The sequence below is a fragment of the Periplaneta americana genome, chromosome 1, assembly GCF_040183065.1.
Source record: "Periplaneta americana isolate PAMFEO1 chromosome 1, P.americana_PAMFEO1_priV1, whole genome shotgun sequence".
Taxonomy (NCBI): Eukaryota; Metazoa; Arthropoda; class Insecta; order Blattodea; family Blattidae; genus Periplaneta; species Periplaneta americana.
This window is the reverse complement of record NC_091117.1, coordinates 189505687-189530624: the sequence shown is the minus strand read 5'-3', so window position 1 is coordinate 189530624 and position 24938 is coordinate 189505687. Positions and strand designations below refer to the sequence as shown.

Here is a 24938-nt window from a genome sequence, read left to right as displayed (position 1 = left end):
CATTTGTTTAATTTTATCGCTTCTCTAGCATTTGTTTCTTTTTATCACTACCCTAGCATTTGTTTCTTTGTTTGCCAACATTTCAAATTGTAAATTCTTTACAGTACTATGAAACATGCTTTGCGGTCGTAATTTGTTTCTCGCATAGATAGTCGACTGAAAATGACGACTGCGTTCAAACATTGTGGTGAAGGGAACACTAGTAAAATAGAATTTTAGTAAGTCAATTAGTATCTATATTATTGTCTTATAGTACATTATTTCTTCTAATCTTTATATACTTTTTTCTGTTTTTATCACCTCACTACCAAATTGTTTTTTTTTGTTTGCCAACATTTCAAACTGCAAATTCTTTACGGTACTATAAAACATGCTTTGCGATCATCATTTGTTTACAGCATAGACAGTCAACTGAAAATGGCCGCTCCGTTCAAAAGTTTTGTTGAAACTAACATTAGTGAAATAGAATTTTAGTAAATCAATATTTTATTGTATTAGAATACTTTATTTCTTCTAATCTTTATATAGACTACTTTCTTCTAATCGTGTAATAGTCAATTAAATCCCACTCGAGTTTTGATTTTCTCTGGATAAATCTGCTCGTATTCCACTCGCAGATTTATCGATAAAATCGAAACCTCTAGTGAGATTACTGTTGAAAAATTGTGCATTTAAGTATTTCCAAATCTTTTTTCTTACTTTTAAACGAATTGTATTCGTTTACATACCATTAACTAAGTAATGTATTTAATCCGAATTTGTTAGTTAAGTTTAATGTTATAATTATTGTAGTCGGAAATCCTTATCGTAATTTTCTTCATGAGTATCAGTTTGTTGTAATCCACCACATGGTTGCGGACGGATCACGGAGACGCCATTCAACGCCCGTTGACTGTAAAGTTGAACCAATGTTTTCCTCAACAAAAAGTTGAAGATTTTGTACCACATCATTTAATTGTCTTTGTTAAACGTAACTGTGTGCAATTATTAAACTTTACTTCTTACATATTTTTATTTTTTTTCTGGACGCCTGACATGGAATTTCGTAAAGTAAATGATGATTGTAAAATGGTGGTGGAATGATGATAATAATAGAGGGGAACGGAAAAATTCGAGAAAAACCACTCAGTAACCTCTTTGTCCATAGCAGATGGATATTGAACTGATTATTCGGTCACTACTACTTAATTTTCAGATTTATTTTTGTTAAATATTTCAATGGATATTTCTCAAGAGCACTGCATGAAATGGACCTTAATAAGAAATGAGGATCAAAAGAAATCTTCAAAGATGTGTGACATAAAATAATATTTAAATGATTAGATTAATCGTTATTTATTCGAAAGACAACCATTTCGTTTTTTACATTCTTTTTGGAGTGAAAATATCCTATATAGGGGAGAATTGAGTAGTATCAGACATCGGGTAATATCGGACAGTGACTTTCTTTCATCTACCACCAGATGATAGTACCTTAATGACATGGTTACGTTTCTGTGATGTCGCATACAGAAACGTAACCATGTTATTCAAGTACTACCATCTGGTGGTAGATGAAAAAAACGCACTGTCCGATATTACCCGATGCCCGATACTACCCAACTCTCCCCTATTTTTCACTAAGTTTTTTCACTAATTTTAACTTTTAAGGTTATTATTTTCGATCAAAACTGTTCACAATATTATTTATTTCCGTATCCTATTTGATTCTTGACATCTCGTCTTCAGACCAACTATGTGCAGATACAGAGAGCAGCAGGTGCAGACAGCTGTACAAATGCCAAGCCTGCACCACTCACAACTGCACATGGGATTTCGGAACATTATCATGCAAGTCACGGCAAAATTTAACTTCTGAGAAGAAGGTAAGTCAACTTGAACCGTACTTACAAATGCCTTATAAGGAACTCGCAGGTTCATTGTCGCCCTCACATAAGCCCGCTATTGGTCCCTACCCTGTGCAAGATTAATCCAGTCTTTATCATCATATCCCACTTCCCTCAAATCCATTTTACACCTGTGGAGTAACGGTCAGCGCGTCTGGCCGCGAAACCAGGTGGCCCGGGTTCGATTCCCGGTCGGGGCAAGTTACCTGGTTGAGGTTTTTTCCGGGGTTTTCCCTCAACCCAATATGAGCAAATGCTGGGTAACTTTCGGTGCTGGACCCCGGACTCATTTCACCGGCATTATCACCTTCATCTCATTCAGACTCTAAATAACATAAGCTGTTGATAAAGCGTCGTAAAATAACCTACTAACCTACTCAAATCCATTTTAATATTATCTTCCCATGTACTTCTCGGCCTCCCCAAAGGTCTTTTTCCCTCTGACCTCCCAACTAACACTCTATAAGCATTTCTGGATTCGCCCATACGTGCCATATGCCCTGCCCATCTCAGACGTCTGGATTTAATACTCCTAATTATGTCAGGTGAATAATACAATGCGTGCAGTTCTGTGTCGTGTAACTTTCTCCATTCTCCTGTAACTTTATCCCTCTTAACCCCAAATATTTTCCTAAGAACCTTATTCTCAAACACCATTAATCTCTGTTCATCTCTCAAACTGAGAGTTCAAGTTTCACAACCATTCATAACAACCGGTAATATATTATTGTAATCGATTAATCGATTATTGTCCTTTTATCTCATAAATATACAAGTATATGTATATACATTTTTTCTGAAGTGCTTATATTATAACGTGGCATATCTTTTGAGTAGTTCAAGATAATAAATAATTTTGTTATGTAACATTCTCAATATTGTAACTTTAAAATTCAAAACAATAATGTAGTTTTATTATTTCAACAATAATTACTTTCTACAATTTAATTCTGCTCCCGTCAACAATGGGATTTCCACTCCACACAGTAACACAGTATTCGTTATTGCACTCCACAGACGACAATGACAATTTACTTGAATTATTGAGAACAACAATGTACTGCTAATCTTAACTAATGTTCACAAAGCACTATTTACAAATCAGAACTGTCAGTTCTCGGTTCACAGCTCGTTTGTCTTGGCTAGTTCTTCTAGCTCAGTCACTCGAGTTTACAGTATCTCGAACCCCAGATCTTCAGAGACAATACGCTGAGCTTCGAACTAAGGTCCCCCAACTGCGGTCCACTGCACTCAAACTCAGGACTTCCGGCTCCACAGTTACGGACACAACTCAAGTCGAACTTCGGTCTCAAAGCTGGCTTCACCGCTACACAAGACTGGCTGGCTTGCTGTCCACTGACTATAACAACACTGCTGCTCAAGTTCACTTGTGTCTCTCTTTTATAACCAAACCATAGTTCCGAGAAGCTACGATCTCGCGAACAATCTTCGGATGTCGAGAAGATAACGCCTATCCAGAGTTCTCTGGATTTCTCTCCTCTCTGCCGCGGTCGCTCTCTCTCCTCTCCCTTCGTCGAGTCCGCTTCTCCACCTCGTGCCCCCCCTCTTACGTCTGTCCCCTCCAGACCCAAGCGGCCGCAGCGAAGAAGGTGGCTGCGTCGCTCGTTTTCTCGTGCACCCCGCCCTCTGCGGGACGCGTGATCGAGCCTCGACTTGGCTGTCACAATATGTAGGGGATCATTTTCGAGAAAGAAAGTGTACGCTGGGTCAATTTCTAATGGAGGTAGGTCTTTTTTTTTTTCAAAATCTTTTCTTTGGGTCCCCAAATTCGATTTTTAAGTTTGAATTATATAAATTGCTCAGTTTACACCCAAGAATTATGTCGCCAAAGTTTGAAACACATGAAGGGAGAAATTTGGATGCTTCAAGATAAATAAATAATTTTGGTATGTAACATTCTCCATATGTAGGGGATCATTTTCGAGAAAGAAAGTGTGCCCTGGGTCAATTTCTAATGGAGTTAGGACGTCTTTTCTTTTTCAAATTTTTTTTGGGCCCCCAAATTTGATTTTTAAGTTTGAATTATATAAATTGCTCAGTTTACACCCAAAAATTATATCGCCAAAGTTTGAAAGACATGAAGGGAAAAATTTGGATTTTTGTCCTAAGAGTCGATGAATACCTTAACAAAATATTTACAACGCGCTAGTAAAATAAAATCACCATAAATTCAATAATAATTGAAGGGTTCAGCACCATAGTGGGCCAAGCGCTATTACTAAAACCATAGTAAACAAGGGTTAAAATGAAGTTATTACAATAATTCAATGGAAACATATAGCACGTAATATAAAGTATACACGTTAAAACTAAATGATATGTCAATCTTCATTAAACTATGGTATTCACTTAAATTTAACCCTTGCTTTCTCCGTTTTTAATAAATGGCGCTTGGCCCACTATGAGTCTGAACCCTTCAATTTACAGAATCTAACTAAAATGTGTTTTTCTTTTGATGGACGGGTGAGCATTCTGGCGGAAAGACTGGCGGATAGATAAAAAATCTTCTTAAATGAAAGTCTTATTGTTATAGGTGCGACAATGCGTTTCTAGCTGTGCTGAATTCACATCATGTCTGGATTGCACTGATGAGGATTGTCTCTGGTGTCAGAATGAAGGTCGTTGCGTCGACAAGATTGCTTATATTACTTCCTTCCCATACGGAGAGTGTCGTGAGTGGACCGCGCATCAGGCTCGATGTCGCCCCACTTATGGTGAGTAAATGTTATGGGCCTATTTTTAGAATTTGTCTTCTATTGGCCTGAGCACAAGTTGAGTGTGCACTGCTGCAATTCAGCTTAAAGGACTGGAAGAGCGAAGAGCGAGGAACAATGCTGACATTCTCCTTTGGGAGTAAAACGTCAATCCACATAGGAAGGGAAAACTGTCTGAAAGAGATGAATGCAGTTACTTATAACCAGAGACCGGAAATTTGGCAGAATGCCTTTTTTAAATGTGTTAAATCTATCTTCATTTTGAAAGTAAAGCTATACGAATTATACCTTTGTGATTGAAACGTCATAGTTTTATGTTGCCCTTTTCTGCCTTTTTAAATATAAATGCCTAATTTACAAAATAAATGCTTTTTTTTTGCCTTTATTTGATTATTTATTTATTATTTATTAATTTATTATTAAAAATTGCCTATAGGTATAGCCTATTTTAATTTTTTCTATAACCGCTACAATGAAAGTGACTTCACCGAATGTATATTATTGTCTTTCAAATGATCGCTTGTGTTTATTTTGACAAGGCAACAATGAGTGCGGGTATAACGTTATTTTTAACAGTTATTTTTCTTTCAGTTTTCATTGCGACGTTGTTGTAGCTAAAGTCGCGACGCTGTTATTCCCGGCGTGACCCCTCCTCTTTGCTTACGTCTTAGGAAGTGAAGGCTCTATAAAGTTTAGGCAGGTAGTATCGTTCGCCATTTTTGTTCTTTCATTGCCGAGCTACCAGACGAGGAATCTATTTGCCGCACCGTTAAACATTATCATGTCGTAGCTCCTACGATAATAAATCAAACGCACTGTAATTCAGCAAATAATTGAGCGGCAAATAACGTCCTCGTGTGCTTTCTGCGAACGCCAACGAAAAAACCATAATGGCGGGCGATTATATTAAGTATTTATCGAGCCTTAGGAAATGCATGACTTCTTCATCAGTGAATTACAAGACGCACACGTTTAAAAGTAGCCGATCTCCAACGTGATTGGCTGCTGGAAATTAGAGCGACGGGACTATAGCTAAATATTTCATATCGCAACGTATCAGTACAACCAAACACAAAAATGCACTTTCCAAGGCTACTGGGAAGAAGATTTCTTTGCTTCCATCAGTAATTGCAACATCGAGTCGAAAATCTCAATTTGCATTCGACTCATGTAAAGCTTTTTTTGCTGCCGAAATCCCTTTGTGGAAAGTGCAAGGTTGTGGGTCTAGTGCAAGGTTTTTGTAATTACCTTTTATTGCGTATTTTAGCTATTTATAATGCCTTTTTGCCAGCCTATTTTGGCTATTTATGATGCCTTTTTGTCTGCCTATTTTAATGATTCATAATGCCTAAACTTCCGGTCCCTGCTTATAACAATATAATATGATATGTTAGTCTTCATTAAACTATGGCATTCAGAGCCATAGTGAGTTAAGCGCCATTTATTAAAAACGGAGAAAACAAGAGTTAAAATTAAGTGAATACGATAATTCAATGAAACATATAGCTAGTAATATAAAGTATGCACATTAAAATCGATCAATCATTCGTTTATTAATGTCTTGAGCAATAGTTTGTTGCAGTAGACATAAAATAAAATAATATTTGACATAAAATATAAAACAGATGAATACAACAATACAAATGAAATACAATACTGGTAATAATAATAACAACAATAACCAATACTAATATTAATTTGTCCACACCTGTGGAGTAACGGTCAGCGCGTCTGGCCGCGAAAGCAGGTGGCCCGGGTTCGAATCCCGGTCGGGGCAAGTTACCTGGTTGAGGTTTTTTCCGGGGTTTTCTCTCAACCCAATACGAGCAAATGTTGGGTAACTTTCGGTGCTGGACCCCGAACTCATTTCACCGGCATTATCATCTTCATTTCATTCAGACGCTAAATAACCTAGATGTTGATACAGTATAGTAAAATAACCCAATAAAATAAATAAAAAATATTAATCGTAATAATGAAGAGCAAATGCAGCTTATAAATTTAGAATTTATTTACTATGGAGTCAAGAAATTCACAAATACTATAGAATGGATGGTTGATTAACCAATTATACAGAACAGATTTAAATTGTATATAACTTGAATCATGTGCCTTTTGTGGTAACTTATTAAACATTGTTATATCAATAGAATTGAACCATTTTTTGGACTTACTTAATCTAACTCTAGGTTCTGAAAGACAATAATTATACCTTGTGTTACATTGATGAATTTCTGTTTTAGGGTGATAAGTATTAAGGTTTTTCTTAATTTCCATTAGACATTGGAATATATATATATATATATATATATATATATATATATATATATAATTTATTTATTTATGACAGTTAACATTTTTCTTGAATAAATAGTGGTCTACAATGAGCGTCATATGCAGACCCAGTTAAAATGCATAACTTATAGTTTTTTTTTTGTAGTATGAGAATCTTGGATATGCTACTGCTATTTCCCCAAATATAAATACCATATGATAATATACTATTGAAAAAGGCGTAATAAGAATATATGAGGTAGAATTTAGATAATAAAGGTTTTAAATGTCTTAAAAAATAAGTAAATTACTCTTGATAGCTTAGTACTTAACAAATTAATATGTCCATCCCATGCTAGTTTAGAATCTAATACAAGTCCTAATAATTTTACCTGTGACTGAGCTTCGGTGTTCGATGTATTTTTCAATGAAAATATTATATTTTGAGTTTTATTTAGATTTAGACTGAAACCATTCACCCTAACCCAATTTACTGCAGTATTATATGATTTTTTCATTTCTGAATTTAAAACTTTTCTATCAGTATGTGATGAATAGAGAGTTGTGTCATCTGCAAGTAATACAGATTCACAACTAACATTTTCTGGAAGGTCATTCACCATAATCAAGAATAGGAGTGGTCCCAAAATGGAACCTTGAGGAACTCCACATTCAACATTGACTAAATTGGGCGCCATTTAAACATACACGTTGTGTACGGTTTGATAAATAAGATCTAAACAAATCTAGTTTCTTTTCCTCTAACACCGTAGTAATAGAGCTTTGAAATTAATGTTTCATGTGATACACAATCGAATGCTTTAGTCAGATCACATAAAATAGCAAATGAGCTGTCACAATTGATGATATGTCAATCTTTATTAAACTATGGTATTCACTTAACTTTAACCCTTGCTTTCTTCGTTTTTAATAAATAGTGCTTGACCCACTATGGCTCTGAACCCTTCACTTATTTGTCTTTCCCACTTTTGAAATACTTCCCTTCCATGTTACAGGGAATCATGCCTGCACCTTCTACAACAACTGTGAAGAATGCCGCACTGACCCGGCCTGCGGATGGTGTACCGATGGTTTTAGAACAGGAAGGGGACAATGTCTTCCTGGTGGGAGAACAAGTTCCACCCATGCTCAATTCAACTGCCCAGCAGATCGTTGGTTCTTCACAGAGTGTCTCCGTGAGTATTTTTCGATTTATGTTTCACAGAGTAATGTGTATGAGGATTGTCTGTAAATAAAGGGGTGCACTGATGATTTTTCATTCACATCTTGTTATACATGAAGTAGGCTACTTTAAGTGAATCTTCGATTATTATCTTCGTTGACTATCGTTGTTTTTATTAATCTTTTCCCACTATTCCATACTTTGAAATTTGATTATCGTCGAAATTCCACTAGTCGTCGTTTTTACAGGCTTACCTACCAGCACTTTCCCTGGATGACTAACATTCACACAATGTCGAGCATCCAGTCACACGCCCGAATTTTTCGTTTAGTGGGTCCACTGTCCTTGTTACATACACATCTAAGAGTGTGTCATCTGTTAATTTCAATGTCAACGTCGGTAAACAAACATAGCGTGCGATTGAAACACACGATTTGATTTGCTGAATTTTACAGCGTTATTAAACTTTTCTGTTAAAATTCTATAACAAATGCAAAATATATTTAATAACTTGTATTAAATTAAGTCAATTTCACAGTGTTATAAGTAGTTGCGTAGCATGAAATTTTGAACAGGGAAAGCTAACTCAAGTTGTTTTTATTGTACATATGAGAAAACGTGTTACAAAAATATAGTCTTAAAATAAATAGTAGTCAATGTCAAGTCAGCAGTCCGAAGATTGGTTGGAACCTCGTAAGTAACACCAATAAGGCATGACCTCAAATGGTACGTAGTAAAGTCTGATTTCATATCTCTAACAAATAGACACGGTCATTTGTTTTTTAAATCGAACTTTTGTTCTTAAGTCAGTCTTGATAATAGAATTGTCCTAAAAATTCAAGTAAATTGGTGTCAGGAACTGTTATTTCACTCATTATTTATTATATCAGCCACAGTGCACACTAACACTTGAACTGAACACAACTCACGAAAGTGATACTGGTAACTCGGAAACTAAATTATTTGCAATGTAAAAGCTAGCTTCTTGCGAGCCTTGCGACTAGAGTAGTTTAGTTAGAAAAGGATGGAAAACCTGCGGGGTGGGTTACACAGAAGAATGAGTGTAAGAAACCAGTCTGCTTGGAAGCTGGTGTGTGCAGGCTTCTTGTTTACTGCTGCATCACAAATCATCTTGACCTGCCGCATCACAATATTTAACGCGTAAATATAAATTCTATTAAAATTAATAAATAATTTTGTTCATAAACTGCAGGTTTATTATGAAATTATTATTAACTGGGGAAGCTTAGCTTTTTTAGCTTACATTGACGCTACGCCACTGGTTATAAGTACCTTTATTTAAAGTTATAACGTCGCTTCAGGTAATAAAGAACTGAGTAAACTTGTGTTTAAGGCTTCCAAAACTGCATTCAAACAGAAAAATTTCGGAGGAAAAGGGTTTTGAAATTTATATTTACAGAGCCTTCAAATAGACCTTCATCCTTGAGTGTGCAGCCACGCGTGGCGGCTGGAAGTACGCTGTTTTCCGGCAAAGTCGAATATTCATAGCCCCTTAAGCCAAGCGCATAGTCCTAGATTGCCCATGCAAATTAAATGTACAATATGATGAAGGATGAGTGGAACTGAGAAAAATTCTCTCCGGCACTGGAATTCGAACCCGGGTTTTCAGCTCTACGTGCTGACGCTCTATCCACTAAGCTGCACCGGATTCCAATTCCAATGCCGGATTGAATCCTCTTAGTTTAAGGTCCACCTCTTAGTTTTCCCTTTAGTGGCCAACCCTCATGCATGTGTCACAGATGTGTGACAGTGGCACAATGTCCAACACACTAATGTGCAGAGGTACACTCATTACGAGTGATTAAGTGGCCGGGATCCGACGGAATGAGCGCCGTCTTAAATCACAAAGTGATTATTTTTTATTTTATTTAACTAGCTAGCTAGCTAGCTAGTGAGTACAAATTAAATTTATAGAACAAAAATATTTCTAGCCACTACCGTGAGAGCCAGTCTCGTGTACGGTGCTGTCTTAGCCAATAATATAACATAAAATATACAAGGACAGTTTACTAAATACAGTAGTAACATAATTCAAACCAATAAATAACACACAAGAACAAAAGAAGAAGAAGAAGAAGAAGAAGAAGAAGAAGAAGAAGAAGAAGAAGAAAGAGAAAAAGAGAGAAAAAAGCACATTTAATGTAAATTGACAGTCAGGCAGAAGCCAGTGATATTCAATAAAAACATGAATATGTTGTTGTTGTTTTCTAATGCCAGGCGTTTGACAATAAAGTCATTTGACCTCTTGCACTCCAATATTTTTCAAAGATATTATCATGACCAGCCACTGAAGCACAGATTTTGAGGTGTTCCGAATCCATTTCTTGGTTTGAGTTGCACAATGGGCAGTTAGGGGACTGATATATTCCAATTCTATGCAGGTGTTTGGCCAAACAATCATGGCCTGTTGCCAATCTAAATGCAGTTACAGACGATTTTCGTGGTAAATCGGGAATTAACTGTGGATTTTGATGCAGGGAGTTCCATTTTTTCCCTTGGGATTGAGCTGCAAAAGGGTATCTGTCGGATACAGGGAGGAGAACCATTAATTCTTCCCATTGAAGGCTTTAAGGAACCAACCTGGACAAATACCCAATGTCCCATCCCTACCTTCCCGTGGTGCAGCTGTTAGTAAGCATAATTTTACGAGCTGAACTAAAGGGAGGGGCTACTCATCCATTAGCACTGGTCAGCTTGATGAGTTAATGACTGAATTTGGTATAATTTTCCTCTATCCAATACCTAATTCCCTCTTTACCCTTTCCTATCCAGTCCTGTGACTGAACTCTTACTTTCTTCGACCCCAACGGCATTAGAGCATTCGAGGCCTAAGAGTTCATTTCCCTTTCCTTCCTCCTCTTTCTACTTTTCTGTTCCTAGTGCTGACCTGCTATGGCACTAAAATCGTCCTCCAGTGGCTTAAGGAGGGAAAGCTGATGATCAACAAGATCTCCCAGCTAGGTCCAATGGACCCGTCGACCAACAGCAGGTGTGGTCCTCCAGACATTCTGGGGGTTGTGTGTGAATGAAGTAGCCACCAAAACGTTAAAATATGGTGTTCACTTAAATCGGCTACAACTTGTCATTTAACTCCAATATAAAAACATGAATATAGTCGACAGAAATAAAAGATAAAAAAATACATTTGTTAATATTATATATCATGAATAATTTTATAAATTTCTTTTTTAAAAGCTTCAATTATATACGCATATATTATTGCGATGTATCGAAGTACATATAATATTTCCATGTAGGAATTCTGCGTTATCATATGATGAAGGATCGGTGGAGCGGATAAAAATTTGGCACCGGAATTCGAACCCGAGTTTTCAGTTCTACGTGCTAACGCTCTATCTACTAAGCTACACAGTGCATTAGGGTTGGCTACTAAAGGGAAAATTAAGAGGTGGAACTTAAACTAAGGGGATTCAATCCGGCTTCAGAATTGGAATCCGGTGTAGCTTAATGGCTAGAGCGTCAGCATGTAGATCTGAAAACCCGGGTTCGAATCCTGGTACCGGAGAGAATTTTTCTCCGCTCTACCGATCCTTCATCGTATGATAACGCAGATTTCCTGCACGGAAATATCATATGAGCCGTTCAGAGCAAAAGTGGTGCAAGTCAAAATTGGGTAATGAGGTTTAAAGTAAAAATTATGTAAAATACAGCGCAAAGTAGCAATTAATATGTCCTTCGTGCTATCCACTGACTACTAATAGTTTAAATAAATTCAATATTAATTGCTACTTTGCGCTGTATTTTGCAGAATGTTTACTTTAACCCTCATTACCCATTTTTGACTTACACCACTTTTGTTCTGAACAGCTCATAATTATGTACTTCGGCAAATCGCAATAAAAGTACAATGACCACCTTCGTCATAGAAGAAGTTCGAAATAATGTATTTGTGCCGCCACATATTTCTCACGCTTTTCAAGGAAATTTCCATTAACACGCATTAGTTCCTTTTCCTTTCGATAGCTCTATTGTCTTCATCTTGTTTGAATTTATTAGAACACTTAAATTTGTGACTTTCGTTCGATATATGTCGAAAGACTTTTCGAAGTCACCTGATGTAATTGAAATGTTCTCAATAATTATCTTCCTAGTTGCATTACTCGTACATCACTCTGCCCATAAACACTATTTCCATTCAGTACATTATACATGGTTTCATAGCCAAGGTATCTCGCCACTTTTAAGCCTTGTTTTTTTCTGAACAGACGCATACGAGGTGCGAGGCACTCCTCGCACAAATCCGGACTACACGAGAGATAGTGAGTGGTTTCTATAGCTGCGAGGTACTTACTGAGCATGCGCAGTATATTATAACTGGAACTTGGCCCAAATTTTGTTTCTGGGTCTGAACCTACAGGCAAAGACAGTAAAATGATTTACATTGTTCACAGCTTGTAATTGCAATGGCCACAGCACGTGCTCTGATAACAGCAGCGTGTGCGATCAACCGTGTGCCAACTTCACTCAAGGCCCCCACTGTGAGCGTTGTATGAGTGGTTACTATGGCGATCCTGCCAACGGTGGAAAGTGTATGCGTAAGTAAATGCATAACATGAATTATTGTTGTCTGACTTTCAGTTTCAAACGATTATTTTGCAATATTTCATAATATGTTGCCTGAAGGTGGTCAACCTCTTGTTCTAGTGGTTAACGACACTGACTACTAACCAAGAGGCCTCGGATTCAATTTCCGACTCTGCAAAATTTTTCTTCCTCGGTTAGAAATTGTTCTTTCGTGTTTCTGTTGTTCTTAGGTTTAAGTTCGGCATAAATTAGATATAACTGTTAGATGCACACTGAATCACCTTACAGAAATTCTCTGAAAATATCCTCTTGAGTAATCACTAGGACTTAGAACAGTTCAAGTCATTGCGTATCTTATAGCCAGCGCCAACGTTTTTGGCGCGTGTCCTCGACTACAAAGCCAGTCAGTGAGAATTTGTTGCCAGTGCAGCTGAAAACGGTACCACCTAAATACACGTCACGTCAGAAATCTCTCTATCACAGTTGTCAGTTTTATTGTCCACTGACTGCGGCAAAGATAAGATACTCGCTCTTAACGTTCCCATTACTTATTTCACACACCAAAAACGGTGGCTTTGGTTATACTAGCACCGCTAGTAGACCTCCTTGGGCCTGGAGAGTCTATTTTCAGTACTGGGAATCTGTATTCATATCCCGTCGTTTCCTTAACCCTGCAATAGAAATACTCAGTTTACTTGAAAAGGAATTTGGTGTAGAGATTATATCACGGTCCAATGTTTGTAAGTAGTAGCCTATAAACATTTAAAAAAAGGAAGATACTTGTTCAAAAACGAATGGATAGCTGGTCATCCCTCCACTCCACAAGAAGAGCTGTGATCAACACTGTATCTATCATCGTATGTGAAGATCGACGTATTGCAATTCATTATTTAGTTAGTTGAACGTTTGATAAGGTAGTTCTAATTTTAATATTGCGCACGATTTAGGACTGCGTTGGAAAGAGTGGGTGAACATTCTGGTTCATAAGAAGTTTAATCGATTACATATTACCGCTTTAAAGCAGTATTGACTAGAATCACCTGCCATCAAAGTTCGACATTAAAGAGTACGAAAAGAAGAATCGGGGATCAAACCCTCACAAGCAGTAAAAATATTCATAGAACTCATTACTCTAGCTGAGAGCTATTAACTACACTACCTTAAAAGACTCACGTATTAGACATTAATGTTTCTTTACTCAAACGCAACATATGAATTAATATATTAATCAGTCTACCCGTTTATATCTACTTATTATTTTAGTGGTTTTCAATCATTATTAAAACTAAAATACTACAGCTCGACCAAGTTAAGTCTGCGAGCCGAGAGGGGAAGTTGGAGGCAGTTCTGTAGTGAAAGGAGGCGGTAACGAGAGGAGACCAGTACGGTACAGTCTCATATGACAGCAAAGTTTTCCTACTGCGCTTCAGTTCATAGAGCGGTAACAATTTAAGACGCTTTGAAATAGACTGTACTTGTACTTCTACTTCTGCTTGACAGTGAGGTTTGGCGTTCTGATTGGCAAGCTTGGACTTAGGAGATAAAGTTGCATGAGGGGGGAGGCTGGGAGACAGCGTAACTGTTGCCTTCATCTGAAGACAAGGACAAAAAATGCGTGCGCTCCGTAGTGTATTTTAAACGATGTGCACACGTTGAAATCTCAGCGTCAAGTGACCTATGTGGCAACTGTGTTTTGCCTCTACATTCCATCCCGATATCCCCACTCGCAGACTTAAGCTGTAGTAGTCAGAAAGTACCCGAACTTCGGGTGGCAACGCAATGCTCAGTAGGCAACTTCTCTGCCTTGTCCGTGTCGTATGTGGCCTACTCTCCAGACGTATAGACTCAGTGTGCTGACCGATCCAAGGGGAAAGTAATGCTTGAAGTGTTCTTCGATATCCAGGGTCTCGTACATTTCGAGTTTATTCCTGAGGGTCGAACTGGCAGTAAGGAGACGCATGTTGCAATTCTTCGACGTCTTTCTGATGAACACCAGCTTAATACTAGAACATCACATTTAAGAAATCGTCAATTGTTATATATATAAAAAAAAGCAAACACTTCTGCACATAAAAATTCACAGTGTTAAAAAGTGTTCAAATTTCAATGAAATATGTAAAACATGGAATCTAGATTTCAGCGTTTCTTTCATGAAATATAAACATTTTCTTATTAATATACTGAAGGTAGTTGATTTTAAAATATAACATTGCTATCTATTTGTACTCTGTAATGTGCCACTTATAGCAACATTTTACATCTTTTGGTTGTGACATCTATATTTATCTAGTTTTCATTTATTTTTATTTTGTATTTTGCATTTATATCTATATCTGTATATTTTATTTAGATAGCATTTATTTGTCTGTTTTTTTTTTTCTTTTTAATTTGTATTTACACTTGTACCTTACATTTGTATCTGTTTCATCTCTTTTTCATGTTATCTCCTATTTTATGTCCTAAGCAAATATTTGTACTGTCTATTGTAATTGGGGCTTTGCCCTGTTATAGACATAAATAAATAAATAAATAAATAAATAAATAAATAAATAAATAAGTATGTAAGTAAATAAATAAAAAAATAAACGAATGAATGAATGAATAAATAAATGAATCAATTAATAAATACATGAATAAATAAATAAGTAACTAAATAAATAAATAAATAAATAAACGAATGAATGAATGAATAAATTAATCAATAAATAAGTGAATAAATAAATAAATAAATAAGTAGGTAAGTAAATGAATAAATAAATAAACGAATGAATGAATGAATAAATGAACCAATTAATATATAAATGAATAAATAAATAAGTAAATAAATAAATAAATAAACGAATGAATGAATAAATGAATCAATTAATAAATAAATGAATAAATAAATAAATAATCGAATGAATGAATGAATGAATAAATAAATAAATGAATAAATAAATAAATGAATCAATAAATGAATGAATGAGTAAATTAATGAATGAATAAATAAATAATGACAATACCCCAGCACATCGGTCGTTCTTAGTAAGTGAATTTCTCGCACAACACAAACTACCTGTCCATCCACACCACCATGTCCTCCAGATCTTACTCCAGCAGATTTCTACCTATTTCCAAGGTCAAATCACTACTCAAGGGACGGCGGTTTGCGTCATCCGAAGAGGTGAAAATTCATGCGACGCACGTTCTGCGGTAAGTGACCAAAGATGGGCTGCAGGAATGTTTCGAGAAGTGGTATGGACTCTGGAAGAAGTGTGTCACTGCTCAGGGAGCGTACTTTGAAGGTGGTGTTTTGTAATGGTTACGTCATCTGCAACAAAGTCATCTACACATGTTCGGTTCGGTTACTTTTTGACTCTACTGGTATAAGCGCTGCGAATTAGAGAATTTCAACGACGAAAAGTGTCTACCCCTAGTCGTGTTGTGCGTGATGCCTAAAACAATTTATGAACGACTGGAGCTATATAGCGACCTCAATGCTGAACGCACAAAAAGCTAGCAGAGTGAAGTTCGCTGCAATGTGTTCTGCCTAAATTATTTATGTAATGTTAAAAACACACTGTTTCGTGAAGGTTTTATAGAAAGCAGTAGCGGCCGGTGATCGAAATCCTCGGTGAGGCCAGATGCAACTAGTTTAAGTGCCTCCGATAGGAAATGTTCGTTCATGATATTAATTATTATTGTTATTATATTATTAATATCATTATTACTGTATTATTATTACTATTATTATTATTATTACTATTATTAGTCTATTCTTATTACTATCAATGAAAAATAATAATTTCACCCACCAAATAAGCTGTTATGCTCCGAGTTTCAGTGATTGTTTCAGTGTGATGAAGCATCCCATATTATGTGTTGAAATTCCCCTTTCTTTCTTTTCTTTTTATTTTTTTCCTTTGACAGCAACAAACAAGGCCAAGAGAAGTTTATTTTGCATCACATTACCACATAACCATTTATGTTGCCCATACCAGGATGCAATAGAAACTCGCGTTTTAAGATTATGTGTCAGAAAAATTGTCAGCGATGTCGTAGGTATCTCGGTCGGCTCTCTCTTTATTTAAAACTTCCTTTCTTTCAGTATTATTTCTTCTCGAAAAAGGACACTCTAACAATGAATTAACTGCACCAGCATTATTTCTCTCATTTCTTTCTGTTTATATTTTCCCAAAATACATAACAACATTGGCCCAGATTCACTACTGTACTACGAAGTACAATAGTAGAACACCCTCGCTTAAGTCTTAAACTAAGACATAAGGGGAGAGAATAGAGTGGGTCTCTGCCTGCCAAAGAGCTGGAATTTTGTTATTTATGGCCTAGTTAGGAAGACAAGTCACCACTGCTATTCCCACCCCACTCTACCCTTGAGGCCGGCCCATGGATGGGACGAGTGAAACCTGACCAGGCCAGCCGAATTGTGCCTCAGCTAAAACGTTTTAAGCGTAAACTCAAAGCCCGCGAAAGGACATGAAATGCATTAAGCCAGACCCGGCACGAACGATTCTGGCCTCAGGAACAAATTTTACTGCAAAACAGGTCTATATACATCACAAGCCAGACCCGGCACGAGCAATCCTGGCCTCAGGAACAAATTTTACTGCAAAACAGGTCTATATACAATACAAGCCAGATCCTGCATGAGCGATCCCGGCCTCAGGAACAAATTTTACTGCAAAGTGTGGTGAAAAATGTGGCAAATACCACGTTCTGAACTGCAAGAAGAATGCCAAAACCGTGACTGAACTCAGTATAGACTAACTACTCTGCACACTTGTGCGCATTTCCTATTATTATTATTTTACTGCAAAACAGGTCTGTATACATCAAAGTTTTCAAATGCTTCTACAGCGATATATGCTTCATTCAAATAACTAATACATTATATAAAAACACAAAATTTGGTTTCAGTTAAGCCAAGTGACTGAGGCCCGGCCTCACTTGCCTCAGTCAATCAGCCGCCACTGATAGAAAGCATGTCGTCACTCGAATATGTTATTGAATTAATGTATCTACACTGTATTTAACGGATCTGTATTGGTTGTATACTATGTCTGCCAATTTGAGTTTTAACTATTTTACTATGATCTCTCTCTATCAGAGGTATTCCTTTCTTGCAGCATGTGAGTGCAATGGTCTTGCTGAATGCCATCCAGAAACTGGGAAGTGCTTCTGTTCCATCAAAGGTGTCACTGGTGATCACTGTGAACGGTGTGATGAAAAAAATAACTACTTTGGTGATCCCACAACTGGCTCCTGTTTCTGTACGTATGAGAGAAAATCAGTGCATATAGGCCTATTTAAAACTGACTGCAATTCCTAAGTTCACATGGAATATTTTAAAAGCACTCAGTCTCCGATTTTTTGAAATTCAAAAAATTTTATTGGATATTCTTAAGGATTCAATCCAAATATTGCATTACCATGTATATTTTGGCCATTGACGATTCTTTTGGGTTTGCATTTCTCTGGCTGTTTTACTAAACAATTCCCGTATTTAATCTTTTTGTCTTTCTAAATTATTTCTGTAGTGCTTTTATACTGGATCTTTATGGTCACCCTCATTGAGGGCAGATTATTTTGTTAAAAATAGTTGTTGTATCGAAGCATTATGTTTTCTGGTTTGAAAATTGTAATTAATAGTTGATAAAGTTGGTCATATCTTTTTCTCTAATCATTTTTTTTTCGAATAGAGTGTCATAGCAGGAAAGCAACATTCATTCAAAACCAATTCTGACTACTCATCTCTCAGATTTTAAACCGCATTTTCGTGAAGTGGATGAATATGTTGGCAACGAAGAGTGAACCCTATATTTCGTCGCTTTACAAGCAAAGTGACAAATATTAGTTCTGAGAAAAAGGCGTTTGACAGTTATTGACAAAACTGAATTCTAAAAATATTGTTTTAGTAATTTGTTTTGCTCGTGAGTATTCAATTTTCCAAATCATACACATTATGTACATTATATACGCCTTTTTCTAGAAGTAATATTTTTTACTTAATGTGTTTTGCTTGTAAACCGACGATTTGCGTGAAGATGAAGTACAGTTTTCAGTGCGACTTAAAAGTAACACATGAGATTTCAATACTTTATTAAATTTTTATCAGTTACATATCTATGCATTTTACTTATTTATTGGAAACATAACTAATTTTCCCTGACAGTCTTCTTAAAACACATAACAGTAAAACCTATATTAAACGACCACTGCTGGTTCCATGAAAAATTGGTCTTTCAGAGGGGTGATCTCTCAATAGGGGGAGTTTCTTTACACAAATAATTGGTTACAACGTCTCTATGTTAATCAAATAAAAAACACGGGGAATATTGCTAACAATAAAAGCTTGAGATAAAATTTTTATTTCTTATTTTACGTTATTTTTACAATTTTCTTCTTTAGTTCATTACATACTCTGCTTCACAAAATCATAAATTTAACTTTGCTTAATTTTTTTTAGATTTCGTTTTTACAGCCTAATTTTCTTTCCGAAGAGTATTGCCAATCCATCCTCATTTGCTCACTGTATAGTACTGGCACATTAAACATACATATTTTATTCGTACAATACATTTAATTTCATGTAGCTAATTATCTCACATCCAAATATACACTCTATTGGCCTAATTCTGACACTAGTGTCAGGAAAGATTACCTAGCAACTAGTATTCCATGAGGTCATCACAGTCTTTACAACACAATTTTATACAACACTTACTTACTTACTGGCTTTTAAGGAACCCGGAGGTTCATTGCCGCCCTCACATAAGCCCGCCATTGGTCCCTATCCTGAGCAAGATTAATCCATTCTCTATCATCATATCCCACCTCCCTCAAATCCATTTTAATATTATCTTCCCATCTACGTCTTGGCCTCCCTAAAGGTCTTTTTCCCTCCGGCCTCCCAACTAACACTCTATATGCATTTCTGGATTCGCCCATACGTGCTACATGCCCTGCCCATCTCAAACATCTGGATTTAATGTTCCTAATTACGTCAGGTGAAGAATACAATGCGTGCAGTTCTGTGTTGTGTAACTTTCTCCATTCTCCTGTAACGTCATCCCTCTTAGCCCCAAATATTTTCCTAAGCACTTTATTCTCAAACACCCTTAACCTATGTTCCTCTCTCAAAGTGAGAGTCCAAGTTTCACAACCATAAAGAACAACCGATAATATAACTGTTTTATAAATTCTAACTTTCAGATTTTTTGACAGCAGACTGGATGATAAAAGCTTTTCAACCAAATAGTAACAGGCATTTCCTATATTTATTCTGCGTTTAATTTCCTCCCGAGTATTATTTATATTTGTTACTGTTGCTCCAAGATATTTGAACTTCTCCACCTCTTCAAAAGATAAATTCCCAATTCTTATATTTCCATTTCCTACAATATTCGGGCCACGAGACATAATCATATACTTTGTCTTTTCGGGATTTACTTCCAAACCTATCTCTTTACTTGCTTCAAGCAAGATTCCCGTGTTTTCCCTAATAGCTTGTAGATTTTCTCCTGACATAGTCAGGTCATCCACATAAACAAGGAGCTGATGTAACCCATTCAACTCCAAACCCTGTCTATTATCCTGAACTTTCCTAATAGCATACTCTAGAGCAAAGTTAAAAAGTAAAGGTGATAGTTCATCTCCTTGCTTTAGCCCACAGTGAATTGGAAAAGCGTCTGACAGAAACTGACCTATACGAACTCTGCTGTACGTTTCACTGAGACACATTTTAATTAATCGAACTAGTTATTTTATACAACACACCTGTAAGAAAAAGCTTCCAAACAACAACAAAATAACATTGTCTTAGAAACGGTTGCTTAGCAACCAAGCAATGTATTACGTCATATCCAGTCTCTACTACTTCATAACATTACATTTTGTAAATTCATAATAGTTTTGTTTTAAATATTTTAATGTTAGAGTAACAAGTGTACAAGCTTCATTATAACCATTCGTGAAAATTAGCTCTCTAATTTATGCTCACGCTCTAAACAGTCACTCGTGCCATGGTTACCAAGATTATACACTAGTTATATGAATTACTATTTAAGTGTCCCACGATATATCAACTCAGGAGGAGAACAATGTGGTAAAAAAAAAACAATGGCCAATAACTTTTGTTTCGCTGTGTGTATTATTCCAGTATACATTATAGCCTAAGCAGCCTGAACGTACAGACCTGGACTATTTGATGTAACTGTTTTGAATACCTACAATAATTTTGCTTTCAGTGAACATATAGATAAGATAATGGTTTTATTTTTTTTTTCAGATGATCTGACAACTGACTATGAGTTCACATTCAATATGACAAAAAGTTATTATACACAGATAAAGTACACTAACACTCCATCCAAACCTGACATCGATGTGGATGTGCTTATAAAATGTACAGAGATGGCGAAGTTCAACATAAGTGTGAAAACTGGTAATAGCTCTTTTCTCTTGTTTCAAATCCCCATTTACTTAGATACAATGATATGTTCCTAATGATATTATTAAATGTTAAAATACAGATATAAGAGAATTTGTAATTATATCGTTGAAAATAGTGCAAAACCTCGTAAGTCTTGAGAACGTTCTGAGGATTTACGAGGTTTTGCACTGTTGCCGAGGTTATGAAATATACGTAATTCAGATTCTGATAGTTAATTTACCTACTCAAATGTACTTACTAATATTTAATGAGTTACTTGAAAATGATTAATTTACTGAAATATACAGAATGGTTGGTAGCCTCTGCACCAAAATTTAAGAGGTGATTCTACATGTTAAATATAACAAAAACTTTTATTACACTTTTCTTTCGATGAAGCACCATTAAGCAGGAATAAAATAGTCTTTGCCCAATGTTTGCAGCGCTCTATTGTGGTAATGGCCTGAAAGAAATGGCTGATTGCTATACAAGCAGGGAGGTAAAAATAATCTGAACAGTTAATGTCTTGAATCTTTTTGTGCAAATTAAACTGTTTAGCCATAAATTTAAACTGAATAATAGCATAAATCATTGAAATAAATCTTCCAACACAGTGCACGACGCGTATTACCGACTGATTACAGCAGAAGGGGAGGGGAAGGTAAGGAGTGCAGGCCGTGCTTGCTTAGAGTTATTGCAGCAGTCGTGATGTTGCCAAATGCTTCATAGAATCATAACGATTTCCCCTAAAATGGTGAATGTTAGAGAAAAAACTTATTTAGATTTTTCAAATCTCTCCTCATGATCTACTGCCAGTTTCATTTTGGTGCAGAGGTTACCATCCACTCTATATAGGTCTGTATGAATTTCTTTCAACGTATATGTACCTGTACAGTGTGGGACATAGTTGTTGAGCGGGCAAAAATGTTTCAAAATCTGTAGCACAGTTATATGATTATGACTCGTGATTGGAATATTGTACGAAGTGGAACTATAAAAATTGGAAATTTATCTTTTGAAGAGGTGGAGAAGTTCAAATATCTTGGAGCAACAGTAACAAATATAAATGATACTCGGGAGGAAATTAAGCACAGAATAAATATGGGAAATGCTTGTTATTATTCGGTTGAGAAGCTTTTATCATCCAATCTGCTGTCGAAAAATCTGAAAGTTAGAATTTATAAAACAGTTATATTACCGGTTGTTCTTTATGGTTGTGAAACTTGGACTCTCACTTTGAGAGAGGAACATAGGTTAAGGGTGTTTGAGAATAAGGTGCTTAGAAAAATATTTGGGGCTAAGAAGGATGAAGTTACAAGAGAACGGAGAAAGTTATACAACGCAGAACAGCACGCATTGTATTCTTCACCTGACATAATTAGGAACATTAAATCCGGACGTTTGAGATGGGCAGGGCATGTAGCACGTATGGGCGAATCCAGAAATGCATATAGAGTGTTAGTTGGGAGGCCGGAAGGAAAAAAACCTTTAGGGAGGCTAAGACGTAGATAGGAAGATAATATTAAAATGGATTTGAGGGAGGTGGGATATGATGATAGAGAATGGATTAATCTTGCTTAGGATAGGGACCGATGGCGTGCTTATGTGCGGGCGGCAATGAACATCCGGGTTCCTTAAAAGCCAGTAAGTAAGTAGCACAGTTCATAAGAGAATATAGTTTTAATTCCTTCTCAGCAAAGACTGTAATACTTAAACAGAAAAGAAAAGTGAATATCTCGTAATTATATGAACCAAAACTTTCGGCTCAGAGCATTCGCAATGTGGCATTCTTTGACTTAGAAAATACTCGAACTGCTCAACTACCTATTATGTCCCTCATTGTACAGTAGTGGCAAAAAAACCTGACCGACCCTTGTAGCTGATTTCAGAGCCTTGTTCACTCCAGAGCACAATAGACTGGTAACTAAGACTTTCATGGTTCGAATACTACCTGGGAAGGAAACTTTTTTTTGTTCCTTATTAAAATTTATTCCGAATACTTTTCGATTGCAGCGATATTTTACTACTTAATTAACTTATTATTCCCAGAACATGAATTTTACCGGCAATCGAAAAGTATTCCGAGGCTTATTGTTAGGTTTCGTAACGTCTGAAAGTTAGAATTTATAAAACAGTTATATTACCGGTTGTTCTTTATGGCTGTGAAACTTGGACTCTCACTTTGAGAGAGGAACAGAGATTGAGGGTTTTTGAGAATAAGGTTCTTAGGAAAATATTTGGGGCTAAGAGGAGAATGGAGAAAGTTACACAACACAGAGCTGCACGCATTGTATCCTTCACCTGACATAATTAGGAACATTAAATCCAGACGTTTGAGATGGGCAGGGCATGTAGTACGTATGGGCGAATCCAGAAATGCATATAGAGTGTTAATTGGGAGGCCAGAGGGGAAAAGACCTTTGGGGAGGCCGAGACGTAGATGGGAAGATAATATTAAAATGGATTTGAGGGAGGTGGGATATGATGGTAGAAACTGGATTCATCTTGCTCAGGATAGGGACCAATGGCGGGCTTATGTGAGAGCGGCAATGAACCTCCGGGTTCCTTAAAAGCCAGTAAGTAAGTAAGTAAGTAATCTAAAAGTATTGAGAATAAATTTGAATAAGGAACAAAAAAAGTTTCCTTCCCAGACAGGATTCGAACCACGAAAGCCTTAGTTACCAGTCTACAGTGCTCTGGAGTGAAAAAGGCTCTGAAATCAGCTACAAGGGTCAGTCCGGTTTTTTTTGCCACTACTGTACATAATTTCTGTATTGAACTTAGTTACTTTTCTATATTTAACTATTCATTACAGATATTTTCTTCATATCAACTAAATATTTCTATTCACCAACCAATTTAGGTATGTTTTAGTAATTCTTAACTTTCATACTCATTTTTGTTACAGTACGATACTATACCAATCTACACATTCATATACACATTAATTTAAACCCTATCAACGTTGTTCTCGACTTCTTGCTAGAAAATCTTGGTTCCTATGTAATGTTAATTACAGTACAGACTTAATGGGCTTCAATTCATTGTCATTCTCTTCATCTGAGTTTTTCTGAAAGAAAAGTTTTTCTAAAAGAAGCAATGCACCAAATTTTAAATCAGAGTCTAAATTCTGAAGTTCTGCAGCACATTAACTGGAGCTTTTATTGTAACATAGTCACCAATGCAAAGGTATGCATCATTAAGTTTGTGATGTAGTTTGATCTTTACGTGTTAGGAATCAACCGATACCGAGAAATCAAGCACGTGAACCAGTTAGACTGAAACACCCAATATTTATATGTATTTTTAATATAATTACGGCACTTTTCTTTCACAGACCGCTCTATCACAAATATACCTACGTATTCACTATGGCTTATCCAAGAATAGTGTACAGTACAACCTCTATTATCCGCGGTAATCAAGGGGGTGGACTGGACGGTTAATCGAAAAAGTCGGATAATCCGTATCATAAAATATTTTCGTAAATTAAGTGCATAACACAGTTTCATAATTTCCACCGTGGTCTTGTGTTTAACATGCTAGATAATGAATCAGAAGTTTACCGGTATTTAAGTCCGGTTGTCAACAGTGGTTTTATAAGAGCCAAGTAAATTCCATGCGTTCATTTTTTGTGGAAGTATAGCAATAATAGATGTTTCTTGTTGTAGATTTAAAGATTTTATACACTTCATTCTCGTTTTTAATTAAATCGCGGACATTTGTAATGCCAATCTCGTATTCTGATGCGAGAGGAGCCGCGATTTCTCTTTTCCCAAACTGATCAATTATTTATTTGTATTTTTATTTTGATACATAGCAAAACACTTTTGACACCCGCGGAAGATATTTTGCGTAGAAAT

General features: G+C 36.2%; 1 protein-coding gene across 1 annotated transcript in view; it reads left to right on the top strand.

The window, feature by feature from the left end:
• The window catches only part of LOC138705449 (attractin-like protein 1), a 75286-nt gene that overhangs the window by 49260 nt on the left and 1088 nt on the right, over positions 1-24938 (top strand). Inside the window, exons 12-17 of the mRNA XM_069834161.1 lie at positions 1729-1865; positions 4441-4621; positions 7912-8091; positions 12512-12655; positions 17771-17914; positions 20932-21087. Coding sequence (XP_069690262.1) covers positions 1729-1865; positions 4441-4621; positions 7912-8091; positions 12512-12655; positions 17771-17914; positions 20932-21087 — 942 coding nt within the window. The remainder of the gene's footprint in view (positions 1-1728; positions 1866-4440; positions 4622-7911; positions 8092-12511; positions 12656-17770; positions 17915-20931; positions 21088-24938) is intronic.